General features: G+C 37.3%; 1 protein-coding gene across 1 annotated transcript in view; it reads left to right on the plus strand.

Annotated features, from left to right (window-relative positions):
• The first annotated feature begins 231 nt into the window (after positions 1-231).
• Positions 232-16,422, plus strand: part of tpr (translocated promoter region, nuclear basket protein) — a 45,344-nt gene continuing 29,153 nt past the window's right edge. Inside the window, exons 1-17 of the mRNA XM_002933768.5 lie at positions 232-544; positions 2,890-2,994; positions 3,620-3,693; positions 4,209-4,305; positions 5,686-5,789; positions 6,390-6,554; positions 7,101-7,193; positions 8,004-8,084; positions 8,169-8,256; positions 8,986-9,126; positions 10,541-10,632; positions 10,933-11,130; positions 11,818-11,925; positions 12,598-12,824; positions 13,825-13,988; positions 15,529-15,656; positions 16,237-16,385. Of these exons, the coding sequence (XP_002933814.3) occupies positions 394-544; positions 2,890-2,994; positions 3,620-3,693; positions 4,209-4,305; positions 5,686-5,789; positions 6,390-6,554; positions 7,101-7,193; positions 8,004-8,084; positions 8,169-8,256; positions 8,986-9,126; positions 10,541-10,632; positions 10,933-11,130; positions 11,818-11,925; positions 12,598-12,824; positions 13,825-13,988; positions 15,529-15,656; positions 16,237-16,385 (2,165 nt within the window). The 5' untranslated portion in view covers positions 232-393. The remainder of the gene's footprint in view (positions 545-2,889; positions 2,995-3,619; positions 3,694-4,208; positions 4,306-5,685; positions 5,790-6,389; positions 6,555-7,100; positions 7,194-8,003; positions 8,085-8,168; positions 8,257-8,985; positions 9,127-10,540; positions 10,633-10,932; positions 11,131-11,817; positions 11,926-12,597; positions 12,825-13,824; positions 13,989-15,528; positions 15,657-16,236; positions 16,386-16,422) is intronic.

A 16,422-nucleotide genomic window follows, 5' to 3' on the forward strand; every position in this document is an offset into this window, starting at 1 on the left:
TTTTTGTTTTGGTCAAACAACTCTTCTAAAATATAAAGACTATTGGCGCTGTAAAACAAAGTAGCACGGACAACTAGCGAAGTGGTGACTGTGAACTTCAGAAACCATTTTAGACTTGTACTCAGTAGTTTTTCCCTACTCAAAGATAATCGCTGTTTCTGAAGAAATTGCGAATTCCATTGACGTCATCACATCGCGACACCCTTGGGTGCTATATTTTCCCAAGAACCTCTAGGCTTGGAAAGGCTGTCGTCATAATTATGCGTCAGCCCGTGGCGCCTTAAAGAAATCCTCAGTTCCCAGCGATCTGTGCGTTTCCCCCCTCCGGTGGGTATCTTCTGTGGCAGTATCAGTGGCAGCGCATTTCCCTTACCAGCTCACGCTGCCGGCAACATGGCGGCTGTTCTGCAGCAAGTGCTGGAGAGGGCTGAACTGGCCAAGCTGCCCAAGGCTGCGCAGACGAAACTGGAACGCTTTTTATCGGAGCAACAAGCCGAAATGGAATCCGTGAAAGCCCGACACGAGAAGTTCCGGGTGGATTGCGGTACGGACATGCGAGCGTTCGGTTTCTGGCAGGTTATCGATTCTCATGTGGGGAATTGCAGGCAGAATGGCCCATGCGGTGCATAGATCTATATGGCTACAATTTGTCTGTGCACGTTTTTTGCCCCCGGTGGTCTATGCAAAGCACAAGCAATAAAGCTAGTGGCTACTTTTATACCTTTCCCTCTGGGCACAGGCATCTGTGGGGCTATGGGCAGAAGGGGCAATTGCTCTGCTTTCAGCATCTCCGGGGCTTCTTAGCAGATAAGGTTTTCCAACTTTCTGGCGTCAGTTTATGTATAAATGGTACATAAACCGTATCTAAGTTTCCAAAAATAAATATGAATGTCAAAGGGAACAGTTCCTTCTCCCCATTAGACTGACAGTGTATTGCAACATTGTTCCATTGTCAAGTTATTGCTTTTGGAACTTGATGTCCCTGTTTTTTATGTAGGGTGATGCACCAATTATCTGGAAAGCAGAGGAGCTTTGAGATCCAGAGTCCCTCACTATGGTAAAAGAAGTGGTTTGCTTTCCACTGTGAGTCTAAGGCAGGGGTGGGCAAACTTTTTGGCTCACGGGCCACATTTACTTACCCCCAGACCAGACCAGGGCAGGACCAGGCCAGCGTTACGCCCCCTTAGTCTGTTTAATTCCGGCCCGCCAATGACGCCAAGTCTCGCGTGATGAGACTTGGCGGCGGGCCGGATTAAAAAGGCCAAGGGGCCGGATGTGGCCCGCGGGCCGTAGTTTGTCCACCCCTGGTCTAAGGGAAGCGGCCCCCAACCTTTTTAACCCGTGAGCAATATTTAAATATAAAAAAAGTTCCTGGGCGTGAGCCTGTAATTGGTTATTTTGTAGCCAATATGTGGAGGGGCAGAGTACAGGAGGCTCTGTTTGGTAGTACCCATGGTCTCTATGTCTCCAGGGCAAATTAAACTAATGAGCACCTGTTTTTAGGCCACGGGGAGCAACATCAAAGAGGGTGATGAGCAACATGTTGCTCACGAGCCACTGGCTGGAGATCGTTGGTCTAAGGGTTTGGGAACTGGTCCCAAAAAGCACATACATAATATCGCTATAAGTAAATTTATATTTATGGAAGTTCAGTCTGTGTTCATGCACTTTTTCTTCATAAGCCCAGCTAAATAAGCTCATTTCAAAAAGGTGTGTATTTTCCCTTTAGATCTGAAGTTTGGGCATCCCTGACTTATATGATTTCCCCAGCAAGCTGTGTAGCAAGGATCTTCAGAATTCTGTTAGACCCTGAAAATGGATTAGGAATTATCTAGCCACCCTAACCAGTGCAGTTTATAGCGATAAATGGTTCCTCAAGACAGGCTTACTTTGGCACAGGGACCATTTATATTTTATCAAATATCGGATGTGTGAATTTTGCACTTTAAAATGAAACAATAGAAATGGTATCATGTTAAATGATCATGTTATATTGCAAACACAAAGGGGGCATTTACTAACATTAATATTTCCCCCCACCCCCAATGTTTTTTGCGCTAAAACTTATGTGGGGGAAAAAAGGTAATTTTTTCACCATTGCATCAAGACTGGGACCAATCCTTAAATAAAGATACGCCATCTAAATGCTGTTGAGGGCATGTAGAAGTCAGTGGGCAGCTGTCCTTTTTCCAGTTAGAAGATCCATTGAAAAACGCAAAAAATTTGAAATGATCTTTTCATCACATCATATTGTAAGGTTCTGGACAGAAGGACTAACTAGCTTTCCCTACCGTGAACACAACTGAAACCTGTCTGTTAAGGAATCTTAGATAGTATAATTGCTCGAAATACCTCCCGGCTGCCCTACAGAATACTGCTGTTTTATGCAAAAAAAAAAGTGGAATGCCCTGGCTGGGCCCTACTTTGCCCACCATTACAGCCTGGAAGAATTTGGTGAACACGGTCATTCCTCTATACATACCTCCTGTATCAGACTATGGGTGCATTGGATAAATTTGACAGTTTATTGGTCCCTGGTGTGATTTGAAGGGTAACTGAGGAGTTTCATACCCATATACATCTCATGACTCCGGGACCCAAGCCTCCCCACTTCTTTTGACACAACCTGAGTACCTAGTTTAGTTGGTTGATGGACCTAATACACAAACTACTGCCAGGTTTACAATCTGTACTGTTATACCCATCCTTTTAATGCCTGTAATGAACCCTGGAGATTATGTATATTGCAATTGTATAATTTGAACTGGAAAATTAAATACTTGCATTTTATCCCATTGTATTGTCAGATGCGCTGCTTTTATGTTTTGTGTTTGAGTTAAATGATAAAATACACCTTTCAAAAAAAACAATAAATATATATTTTTTTAGATCAACAATACTTTGAAATTGAGAAAAGGCTGGCTCAGTGCCAGGAACGACTTGTGACTGAATCTCAGGAGTGTCAGAATCTGAGGGATCAACTAAGTAAACAAAGTATGGAACTGAATAATCCGTATATGTTTATCTGTTAATTACATATTCATCAACAGTCAACTCTTGAAATAAAGCTGTTCTATCTAAAGGCAGTATTTGATTCATTTACCTGTTTTATCGGAAAACTGTTAAACTGTGTGGCATATGGCGAACAGGGTTGAGGCTCAGCTTTTCCCTGCCTATGTTTTCTTTGCAGATGGAGAAAAGATGATACACTGCACTATGCCTGTCAGTATGAATGCAGCATGTTTCTACAAAGGCATAGAAAAGCTGATCTACAGCCCTGTTTTCAGTTAGCCTAATGCAGTCAATTGCATGCCTAATGGTAGGCAAGGCAAAGCAAACAGCTATGAGACACTTAGCACTAAGTTCTTGTCTCAACGCTATTTTTGTATTTGCTTTCAATACCCGATTAAGCTCCATTTTACCCATTGATAAACACTTCTAAGAACCCCATATGAGTTAATAGAAAGTGGGTATTTTTTTCTGTGGTGAGCGCTCATCTCATATTTTGCTAAATCTTGGTGTAAATCATGTTTTGTGACCCATGCTAGTGGTCTTCTGTAAAGTATTAAACATTTCTGCTTTATTTATGATGTGCACTAAACTGTTCATTTATAAATAGGTGAGGAACAAAAAGAGTTTTCTGAAAAAATTAAAGACCTGGAAGCCTCAAATGATCGTCTTGTGGCCCTCCAGGTAAATTTTCCTCTACACTTTCACACACTCGCAAGAACCTAGTCAGAACTCTGCTCTGAATTAAGGTGTTTGAGCAGTACAGCAATCGCCACCAAAAATTCTGTTCCATGCACAGGAGACTCCTGAGAATAAATACAATTGCAGCTCCACAAACTTGGTAATTAAAGGTGGTATCCGCTTTAGAGATTAGTGAAATTAACTACTCCTACATTTGTTTTAACATGGAATATAGTCTTGTTGACTGCCACCACATTTTCCTCTAAGCATGATTTGTCCTTTTGATCTGAATGGGTTACATAAAGGTGGTGTGAAATGGTGATGTAAAGTGCTGCAACAAATACAGCAATGCAACTTTGTAATTCACTATTTCTTTTGTGTTCTGGTGAAATGGGTTGCACTCAGTGGTTTCAACTTGTCTGTATCTAGCATATAAGTAACATGTATCTCATTGTGTTTTTATACAAGTTCTCAAAGCAGTGTTCTTTTGTAGCTTACAATTTGTTCTGATTGTTTAGAGCCAGGTAACACGTGCCAAAGATTCGGTTGAAGCTGAGAAGAGAGATTTGGTTCGAACAAATGAAAGAAGAGCGCAAGAGCTAGAGCATCTAAATGGTATGAGATATGTCACATATTATCTTTTGTATAATGTGTATACATGGTGTGTGTGTATATAGGCTTCATCCTAAATATGAGAGACCATAAATATAATTTATATATATATATATATATATATATATATATATATATATATATAATTTTTTTTTTTATTTTTTTGCAATTGCTTTTTATTTATTTATTTTTCAACTATTAAAGTGTAATGTTCCTCTCTGGTGGTTCAGTCTGGCAGTGCAGTAATTCAGGTGCAGACAAATTACAATTTGCTACATTTCTCAGCACCATCTGTCAAATGTTTGCAATTATTGTATCACTTACTTATAGCAGTTGCCTTTAAAGAAACTCAGTTTATGCTCAGCAGGGCTAAAGATAAGAAATGTATCAAAATAGCCGTTTACAGAGTTGGTGACCCCTCTCCCACACACAGTTATTATTCATGGAGATGAGAGGGTATTTAGAGGGTGCTATCTGAAAACTAAAATTAAAAATGTATTTAAAGTATAAACACTTTAATGACCTGCAGTTTGCTACGTAAAATGTAGTACAGGTATGGGACCTGTTATCCTGAATAGCCTGGGTCCCGAACATTCTGGTTAAGGAATCTTTCTGTAATTTGGATTTGCATACCTTAAGTCTGCTAAAAACCATTTAAATATTGAATAAACCCAATAGGGTTGTTTTGCCTCCAATAAGGATTAATTATATCTTAGTTGGGATCAAGTACAAGGTACTGTTTTATTACAGAGAAAAGGGAAATCATTTTTAAAAATTAGAATTATTTGCTTTTTAAAGAGTCTATGGGAGAGGGCCTTTCCGTAAATCGGAACTTTCTTGATAATGGGTTTCCAGCTAAAGGATCCCATATGAAAGTGTTCTCAGAGGTTTGCATTTTTAATTTCCAACTGCTGAGAAAGGACAACTTGAAATTAACACACATAATTCTTAAATTTTTTTTTTTTTTTTTTTTTTTACAGCATATCTTTGTTTGGAGTGCATGTAGAGTGTAACTTGCATTACATTGGGTTAATCTAGTAGCTTAACATTATTTTAAAAGTATCTCTTACCACTGTCCACACTAAAAAGAATAGTGTGTTTTTTACTGCAGACAGAGTAATGAAGTTAGTCACCTGTTTAGACTGATAGCATAGCCTTGCCAGACGTGAACATGTGTGTTTTTACAGTAATACCTATGTATGTATCATTTATATTAATCTGCAATTTAAAATACCTGAAATTGCATTCTGACGTAATGTACACTTTAAATTTTGTGTTAAAGATCTGCCATTTTTATGCATCTTTGAACATTTTTTGCTGAATGTTGACTTATATATGCATTGAAATATTTAGTAATGTTTACCTTTTTACCTCAACTTACAGATGATATAATACGCCTTAATGATAAACTTAAAGAAGCCAATACTGCAAAGATGGAACTCCAGATGAAGCTGGATGAAATCCAGTCCTCTGAAGTTTCTATTAAGGTATTTTATGATTAATAAATGGCTTTGCTAAAGTAGGTTAGCCCTTTTGTATCAAGTGTATAGGGAGATTTGTAACCAGTTTATACAAATTGTATATTTGTACTGTATAGACTACTGATGGCATGCCTATTCTACTTTGAATGAAACAACCTTGACAGACTTCACTCATACTTAAAGGGGAAGGAAAGGTTCACACACTGGGGTTGCTAAATGTTAGGCACCCCCAGTGATCGTAATTGCATACCTGGTACCCTGGCTGGTTCTCCTGTTAGCGGCAAACAACATTGTCACAGGGTACATGCGACCAATCCCATTTTTCCTTCTTGCATTCTAAAGTGCACGTGCACCCTAAAAATTAAACCTTTCCCTTCCTTTTTTTTTTTTTTTTGTGACTTATAGTTAATGCTTTGTCTTAACATTTTTTTATTTTTTTTTTAAATAGTCAATTTGGTAATGTTTTGTCTTTCAAAAGTGTAATATAAAATTACTGTTTAAATCATAGTTGTTAAAGGAACAATTTAAATAAATAAAAGCAAATGGTACAGTGAAAGTGATTCTGAAACAAATAATAAAGCTATTTACGTTTTGCTCTTCAACAAGTATCGAGAGAAACGCTTGGAGCAAGAAAAGGAACTTCTGCAAAGTCAGAACACATGGTTGAATGGTGAACTAAAATCTAAAACTGAAGAACTCTTGGCAGTTCAAAAAGGAAAGGGGAATGAGATCTTGGAACTAAAAGGAGCCCTGGAGAATAAGCAGGATGAGGTATGGCTTCATTAGTGGCTATTTTTTCTATTTTTAGTCCTTACGCGATAACTTATTCTTGTAATCTAATTAACTGATCTGTCAACATATGGTTGTTTTACATGCCCTCTATTTTCTTCAAAGTGAAATTCTGCCACTCTCTATTGACTTGTGAGATTTGAAGTCATTAGAGAGTGGCAGAATTTCACTTTGGTAAATGATGGCAAGCTCTATTTTAACACATTCCTCCATGTGAGAGAGTCAACTTAGTAGATACCCCTTTTTCAGGCATGGAGGACTTAAAGGTATTCATACCTGTCCTTTTTTTCCATTTTAAATTTAAACATGCCATATTTCCATGTAAGCACTTTTAGGCATATTTCCAGGTATTACTAGCATACTAAATAGTCAGGTAGGGGGTGTTTTTTTTCAGAATTGATAATAGTCAAATGTTTGACTTCATTTTGCTTCAGGTTTGTATTGTATAAATAGGATTACATGAAGTGCTTGATTGTATTTTGTTCCAGTGGAAGCTTCTCTTATGTTTGCTTTTTCTTTATCTCAAAGGTTGCAAGGTTAGAAGACCAAGTTAAAAGTTTGAAGTCATGCAACGAAAATTTGCAGAAACAAGCTGAGGAGCTGATGAATAAACTAAAGGAGGCAAGTAATCTAGTTTGTACTTGATCCTCTTCTGATAAGTTTTTCTTTGAGGTGTTTTACTTTTGTAATATTCGCAAAAAAAATGGGTTTGGGTTCAAATTTTCAAAAAGGCTTGCTATAATCTTTTTAGAGGGTGCTTGGGATTTTACCAAAAAGCAGTAATGCACCTTTAAAAATGTATTCATTCTTGCATGTATTGCTGTTCCTCTTACAAGTCAATACTTTGCAATTAACACATGACAAACGAGATTAATGGTTAAAAGGTTATGTAATTTGTAATTTGTAACATGTAAATGTGTGTCATTTCAGGGCATTAGTTCCAATTTGTTAATCCTGTGGAAACACAATCCAACACACAGTGCAGAATACATATTGCTACTGCTGCACGAACTCTGCAGCTCTGCATTTTGTGCTATAGGTCTGGTGCAAGACAAAGGTGCTTTTGGGCTGTAGGCATTCCTTAACTGCCACGTGTGTTGCACCATTCTTCCTTTTTTTTCCCCCCCCTTCCCCCTCCTTGTCCTGACATGGCAAATAAACCCTTTCCCCCATATGTAGTAAAAGCCACTAAGTTTGCCCAGGAGCAGTAACCCATAGCATACTGCTTCTCTGCAAACTTAGTGCCTATATTTGCATAACCGCCAATGTGTACAAAGTTTTAATTTCTAGTCATGTAGACCAGTAAATGCAGTAAATGCATTTGGGGATGCCACAGCCATCTATCTGCTTTTAGCATGTTGGTTACAGCTATCGCTTGTTGGTTAAAGTAATATTGTCTAACATTAGAGCCCATTTCATTTTATATTTCAGACAAAAGAGCAGCAAGCAAGTTCTGAAGAGAAATTTCACAATGAGCTGAATGCAAACATTAAACTGTGCAATCTGTATAAGGTATAGCTCTGTCTTATTCTGTTTTGTGGACTGTGTAATGTTAATGATGCTTGAAAAGCATTATGACTTTTCTTCTGCTTGCAGAGTGCTTCTGAAGATTCAGAGGCCAAGAGTACAGAGCTTACAAGGGCAGTGGAGGAGCTTCACAAGCTTCTCAAAGAAGCTGGCGAATGTAAGTCAGACTATGCCATAGGTTCTAAGAATACTGCAATATGGTATCAGTGTTGCATTAAATCTCATGGTAAGCAGATATGGGTGTTTTGACCATGAGCCTTTCTGGAGCCTGTGCATGGGTTCTGTGGTCTATAACTGGCTTTACTTCTCCTTTTAAGAAGGCTTAAATGGCAATAAACATTCATTTTTTCAATTTGAATTATCACAGGCCCTTACCATGCCACAATGACAGGTAATTAGAGCACTGAAGTAAGATATTATGTGATTGACTGATATATCTTATAAAAGGTGGCTTATTACATTAACTAAAAAAAATAATTTTGTGAACTTTATTACCTTCATTCACTTAAATGTAAAGTGGTTAATTACATCTGCACAAAATCATGCAACAGAATCTAGATTTTTATCTAAACATTAATGGCTTTCTCACATTAGCAGCAATGTAAACAATTATTTATTGTAGGCTAGAAATATTGTGGCATAATTTGTACTTTAGCCGCTCCAAGTGGAATGTTTTGACAATGAAAGGTGAAGTTGTTTACCATAGTAAACAAAGTAAAATGTGTATTGGACATGATGTATACTAAAAACTCAAACTACGGTCCTTTTGGCTTGGAGTAGTATATCTTGAACCTTTTAAAACACTACACAGTGAAGTTTTAAATAGCAAATAAGCTAACAAACTCCTTTTCTAGTGCGATTACAGTTGTTTTTTGTTGCTTTTTAGCAAATAAATCCATCCAAGAACAACTGTCTCAGATGGACGCTGCAAAAATTCAAGTGGAAAAAGATATGGGAGAGAAGATCAGTAACTTAGAGCGGGAACTGGAAAATGCCAATGACCTTCTTTGTTCCACCAAAAGAAAAGGTAATCTAACATTTTGATTAAATGTCAATTAACATATGTTTAGCAAATGCTCTAATTTTTTAGTTGGAAATTCTCTGCATAGTTACTTATTTAGATTAGTGCTGTCTACCTTAGTACATACAGGGGGCTGATTAATTCTTATACTCTGGTCCTCAAATACAGTTTATATTTATTGTAAGACAACATAAATTTAAGTCTGTGTAGCCCTAGAGCAAACTGGAGGCCATAAAGATCTTTTGGAGGGCCACATCCGGCCTGCAGGCCTCCAGTTGGACATACCTGAACTTGGTGGAATAATTCTACAAGTGCACTTTACTGTAAAGCAGGTTGCAAATTAATATTTGATATATGAATTGGAGAGAGATTGGTACTTTTTACCACTGAATGCTATATAATTCATGTGTATAGTGAAGCTGTCCTACTATTCTGTACACACTGAATCAGCGATGCAATTTATGCAAACACAAAACATACTGCAGCTTTTGAATACTTTGGAATGACACCACGTCATTGGTCAGACAGGTTAGCTTTTACCCAGCATTCGCAGGGAAATTACCACAATAACTAAGTTGAAACCTAAGCTTTACTAAAATGCACTCTGCACTTTGTTGCATTCTGTGTCCAAATAGGTATATGGTGGTATGACACTTCAGGCAGTGGCCTAAGATGTAGAAGGCATTTGCATGTAGAGGGCTTGATGTATCTGAATAATAAGTAGTTAATATCAACTCCTGGCTGAGCATATGGCTGCAGCCTAATGACAGCCAGGCAGAAAAGGGTCCCTGTTTTGATGTATCAGGTTTACAAATTGGCTCAAGGGAGGGCCCAATAATGTAGAATCTATTTTTTTTTTTTTTTTTGGAAAGATGTTTTTCTGCTATGGGAAACGCTTGTTAAACAAAACTTACAGCTAACATGGAAAGGGTTAACGTTAAAATACCTAAAAAAGTTTAACCTTCCAAACACCTTTTTTCAATTCAGGTAGTTCACCAGAAATAACCTACCTTTTTTTTTTTTATATATACTTTAATTTTTCACCTCCTGACTCTCTGGAGCAGCAGAGGGGTGGTCTAATTTTGATACATTTGTTATCTTTGGCCCACCTGAACATAAACACTGAGTTTCATTAAAGGCAGTTGTTTGAATTGATACAATTTGCTACATTTCTCAGTGGAACATTAGCAACAAATTGTAACAGTTCAGAGTCTGCAACTGAATTACTGAGCGGCCAACTTGAAACACCAGTGAGAACATTAAATGTGAATAACTCTTTAAAAACGTCAGTTTTATAAAAACTGTCAAAAAATATAAGATAGGAAGCATTTGAAAACATTTTTTTTGGTGTATTAACAACTGAACTGAAAAAAAGCTTTTTATGAATAGTGTTTTTTTTTTGTTTTTTTTTTTTTAATAGGCGTACTGCTCTCAGAGGAAGAACTAACGGCAATGTCTCCAACTGCTGCTGCTGTTGCAAAGGTTGTAAAACCTGGAATGAAACTGACAGAGGTAACCATTTAAACCACTTCAGTTGTATATATTTTCTGTAACAAGAATTTACCCACAAAGAATGATTTGGTGTTTAGAACCAAAATCTAGTTTGCTCCCATTAGGCATACTCCAACTTAAGGTATAGAGACAGAATGTGTTGTAAAAATGTGCATGTAATATTAACCAAGACTATCATTTTGAGTAAGGTAAACAGAAGACATTCATAAAGGTTTTTGTCCCACTACTGAATTTAAATTCATAATTGGTGTTTTTATTATAAATCTGTGCATTTATTTGCCATGTTTTCTGCAATTTCAGCTCTACAATGCATTTGTAGAAACCCAGGACCAGTTGTTAATGGAGAAACAAGAAAACAAAAGGATTACCAAGTACTTGGATGAAATTGTGAAAGAAGTAGAGGCAAAGGCACCAATTCTTAAACGTCAGAGAGAAGAGCATGAGCGCATGCAGAAAACTGTAGCAAGTCTGTCTGCCAAACTTGAACAGGCAATGAGGGTATGTTTATTGTGCACTCTTTATTCCACTTTACTTGTCTAGTTTCTTCGGTAAGCTGCCTTATTGCCTGAGATTTTAGTTCATGAGGCTGGTGCTGAAGCAGCCATAGCATGTTCTCATTGCTGTGGTAGCTGTGATGAAAATCTGTTCATTTTTATGCATTTAATAAGGGTTTAATGTTAGTGGCGACCTTAATCTATTCACCTTATGTAAACGAGTTCATTTTCTAGTAGGATTGTCCATCAAGCATGCAAAAAATGTTTTCCCTCGAATGCCAGTTTTAACTGGTCACTCTATATTTTTGCATCCCTAAGCCTTTACCACATGCTACAAACATCCAGAACATATAGAAATATTATTTTACTTCTTATCTATTGGAATCTGAATGTGTGACCCACTGATGCCATTATATCCTAACAAGTTGTTCTCCATTCTATTTAGCTAATAATCTTGCATATATTACATAACTGCAAATCCACTCTAAAGCCTGCTGTTTTGTTAGCATGGCTTTTCTCAGAAATCATTACCATAAATATCTTATTTACTAGATGTATCAACATTTTGGGGATGCCTCTTCATCAATGGCATGTGCTAACACTTGTCTTTCTGGCTTTGTGGGGAGTAGTTACCAAAAACTCAAACCGGAATGTTTTGTGCACTCATTTTTGGTATATTTTATCTTCCAAGGAAATTCAGCGAATGCAAGATGAAACTGACAAAGCCAACAAATGTTCTTCTGTGCTTGAAAGAGAGAACCAAAGATTGGAGTTACAAATGAAAGACCTTTCTCAGCAGGTTAGAATAAAACTAATATTTATGATTCATTGACCCTATTTATTGGTGCCTATTTTAGTTTCAGATAGTTCCCGCTAAGATGTGGACCAGCACACACACAATTGTGGAGTGCATATAAATTAATTTGACTTCTCTGTACTGTATTTAAAATGGTAGTTTACCTTCACGAATCAGTATGTTGTAGATAGTGATGTTCTGGGACTATTTGCAGTTGGTCTTTAATTTTAGAATTTTTAAGTAGCTATCTGGTTGCTAAGGTCTAACTTACCCCTAGTTACTAGGCAGTGGTTTGAAAGGGAGAGGTCACAGAGCAATAGCTTTTTTTTTTTTTGTACTAGGGTGAGTGGCACCCAACACCAAATAGCAGTTAAATACTTAATTGTTGCTATTGTTGCTATGCTGCATTTCATCTCCATTATGTATCTTTGTACTATATACACACATAATCTTTTTTTTTTTTTTGATTTTGCTCTAGCATAAATATCTGTCCCACAGAACTTTAGTTTAGATATTGACAGTAAGTTTTTACTTCCAAAGTGTCATCATATGAAGGTAATATTCTGTTGTTCAGGCTCTTATAACCGTTCTTAAACCTTTTACTATTACTGGTTGGATTTTAGGTTTATATGTTTTGTAAGTGAAACTGTACATTGTTTGCTGTCAACTCTATAGATCAGAGTTCTATTAATGGAGTTGGAAGAAGCCAGAGGAAACTATGTTCAGCGAGATGATGATGTGAGCTCTGCTAATATTAGCAGTTCGTCTGAGGTGATAACACAACACCTGGTAACTTATAGAAATATAGAAGAGTTGCAGCAGCAGAATCAAAGACTTCTGGTGGCTCTTCGGGAGCTTGGTGAAGCCAAAGAGAGGGAAGAACAGGAGACCACTTCTTCAAGGTAAAATCAAATATATCTGTTGCTATCATGATTTAGTTATTTTCTATGGGAAGAAGCTCTCTGGTGGCTCTCTGAAAAGCCTTCTGATATCGATGTACATATCCTTTATAAAATGATATAGTTGAATACAACTTTACCCTACAAAAATAAAATGTGCTTATAGCAGACATCTCTGGAAATACCCACTGGCCTGGCAAGGAACCGTTCTTTCTTTACATTGTATATAGTTTATTTTTGAAAAAGGAAATTTTTTTTAACCCTATGTGTGGTATATTACCCAGAGTGTTTATACACAGTATGAATTTGAAAATCACAATTAGTTTGCGTTGATAGATCTGATGAGCTGTGATTAGCTGACACAGTATCTTGAAGTATGTACTATATAGTTCATGTAGTGATTTGTTTTTACAGACAGTGCATATGTGGGGGTAGATGGCTGGCCCAAGTGCCCCTCCTATACAGCACCAGAAATGTTTTTCTTATCTTGCTAAAAGGTAGTCACATTGATTGTCACTCCACTTAAAGAAGTAGGAAAGGCATTTTGGTATTTTAATGTCAATAGGTTAGCCATATCAGTGCGGCCTAGAACTATATTTTGCAGAAAGCTTTACCATACCTGGCTCCATAGGTTTGCTTAAGATAGTAGCTGCCATAATAGCTTGGTCTCAGTAGCTTCTCTGCTGAAACTCTAGCCATTGGTAGCTCAGATCACACATTCTGAGGGGAGGGGGAATGATGTCTTATGAATTCTTATGGGAGGGGGAGAAAGAGAGGAGAGAGCTGCCAGACTTGGCCCAGGATTGAAGGATTTTTCTGAGAGGAAATCAGATACCCTAAGAACATGTTTATACAAAGGGAGACAAGCAAACCTGTTTCTTTTGATAGCGTTTCTGTGAGTGTTTATGACTGTAGCTAAGCTTACTTAGTTTTTACCTTTCCTTCTCCTTTAAGTTGGTTTAAAGGGTTTAAGACATCCAGCAATAACTTTTTATATTAATAGGGTCTCTGAATTGGAGAAGGAGCTAGAGCATGCACTGTCAGAGTTACAGCAGTTGCGTGAAGCACGCAGTCATCAGATGACTTTGGTAGAGTCTATTGTACGTCAGCGTGACATGTATCGTATACTCCTGTCTCAGACGACTGGGGTCTCATTGCCTGCCCCAGGTAAGTGAAAGTTTACAAAGCTGATAATTTCACAGAAATGCTAATGTTATAGAAAAAATGAATTAAAGCGCCCCTACCCTTAAAATGTTTTCTAAAATGTACTAAAATGTTTTCAGTACATTGATTGCTAACTTTGTCATGCTGTGTCGGCTGTACCATTGTTTTATCCATTCCTTAAAGGAACAGTAACACCAAAAAATGAAAGTGTATAAAAGTAACTAAAATATAATGTGCTGCTGCCCTGCACTGGTAAAAGTTGTGTGTTTACTTCAGAAAGTCTACTATAATTTATATAAATAAGCTGCTATGTAGCCATGGAGGCAGCCATTCAAAGGAGAAAAGGCACAGGCACATAGCAGATAACAGATAAAACACTATTGTATTCTATAGAACTTATCTGTTATCTGCTATGTAACCTGTGCCTTTTCTCCTTTTTTCCAGCTTGAATGGCTGCCCCCGTGGCTACACAGCAGCTTATTATATAAATTATAGTAGTGTTACTGTAGCAAACACACCAGTTTTACCAGTGCAGGGCAACAGTGCATTATATTTTTATTACTTTAAAGCTCTTTCATTTTTTGGTGTTACTGTTCCTTTAAGTGATATAAAACCTCATTTTACATGCCACGAAAAAACACCTTTGCATCTCAGCTAATGAGAAAAGTAAGTGGTGGAGTGCACTGATCCCTAATCTTTAAAGGGATTGTCAGGATTTTTAGTAAATTGTTTTAATATTGGTGTGTAGGCAGCCATCTCAGTGAATTGTGGCAGAATCTGAGCTTACAGAAGGGCCAGTGTTATACATTAGAACTGCTTTCAGGTAACCTATTGTTTCTCCTACTCCCATGTAACTGGAAGAGTCCCAAACCGGACTTAGGTTTTTTAATATTGAGTGCTATTCTCATACCTACTTGGAGCTACCTTTCCATTGTTCTTCTGACACTCCAACATCAGTCACACTTTACTGCTGAGCTGCAAGTTGATCAGAACACAGGTCACATGACTGTGGGATCCTGGGGAATGAAGAATATGGCTAGCCCCATGTGAAATTTCCAAAATCTGTTTTTTTGAAAACGTGATTCTCCTGTAGAAACTCATATATTAACTGATGTGTTTTGAAAAAAACATGTTTTCCCATGACAGTTCCTTTTAACTAGATAAACCCATGGCAGTTACCTTAATATGAGCAGAGCTGACTTTTTTATAAAGGCCCTTTCAAGCACAAAATGTGTGCAGGATACATTTTACTTTGCAAAGGATTCCGTTTTTTTTTTTTGTTTGTTTGTTTCTCCCCCCCCCCCCCCCCCCCCCATATCTGTTTTTACTTGATTATTCTTAGATGCCGTCCTTGGCAGTAGATAATGGGCTTTGTTCTACTTACACAGCAGCCTTCCACACCGTATCTGACTGCCAAACCATTATTTCGCTTAAAATTTTTTTTAATGTTTTGCTAATGCTTTAGTTCATGTCAGAATATTTCAAAGAATGGTGATTTAACCACTTTAATTCCATTTCTCCATTTGAATATTTCTGCTTTTAGATGAGATATCTTTAACATCCACTCCAAGAAAGTCACCTGGAGTAACACAGGCTGTATCAACATCTACTCCTGCTGCTGTTGCCTCTGACTCTACAGAGGCTGCTGAGGCTAAAGCTGCATTAAAACAGGTAGGCCTTGTAATTAGCATCCTTTCTGTAGTCCACTTTTTACCATGCAAATGAAATTCAATGGAATTCTTAATGTTACAGGTTGTGTAAATACATTAAACCTGTAAAATAGATATATTAGGATGGATAATTTTGTTTATACTTGCCTTACTTTGCCGTGTATAAACAAAACCCTCTCTTCCCACTCATGTTGTGACATACAGTTACATAGTTAAGTTGGGTTGTAAGAAGACTATCTGTAGATTTAACCTATATACTATATATACCAATGCTGTAGATCTTAAGATCACAATAGCCTTGGATATTTTTGTTCAAGAAATCATTCAAGCTAGTCTTTAAAAGAGTTACTAGAACCTGCCATGTTTGCGCTGGTAACCAGGTGCACCAAGGAAATTGGAAACATACGCAGTTTTTTTTCACTGTTTGCCCTGTTCAGCTAAAGAAATAACCAAATGCCACAGATTTTTCTTAGTTCTTGTGCTGGACTTAATTAACATGAAAGCCAAGTTTTGTTCATTCAACCTCAGGTTGAACAAGGTAATATACTGACCTTTTGAAAGTGAAAATCTTTTTCTTGTAGCTTCAGGAGGTGTTTGAAAATTACAGAAAGGAAAAGGCAGAAAATGACAGAATGCTAAATGAACAACATGACAAGCTGCAAGAGCAAGTCACGGAGCTTCGATCACAAAATACAAAAATTTCTACCCAGCTAGAATTTGCTTCCAAACGGTAAAAATATTTCTGCAGCAGAAATATATATCTCTAT

This window comes from Xenopus tropicalis, chromosome 4 (genome assembly GCF_000004195.4).
Source record: "Xenopus tropicalis strain Nigerian chromosome 4, UCB_Xtro_10.0, whole genome shotgun sequence".
Classification (NCBI taxonomy): Eukaryota; Metazoa; Chordata; class Amphibia; order Anura; family Pipidae; genus Xenopus; species Xenopus tropicalis.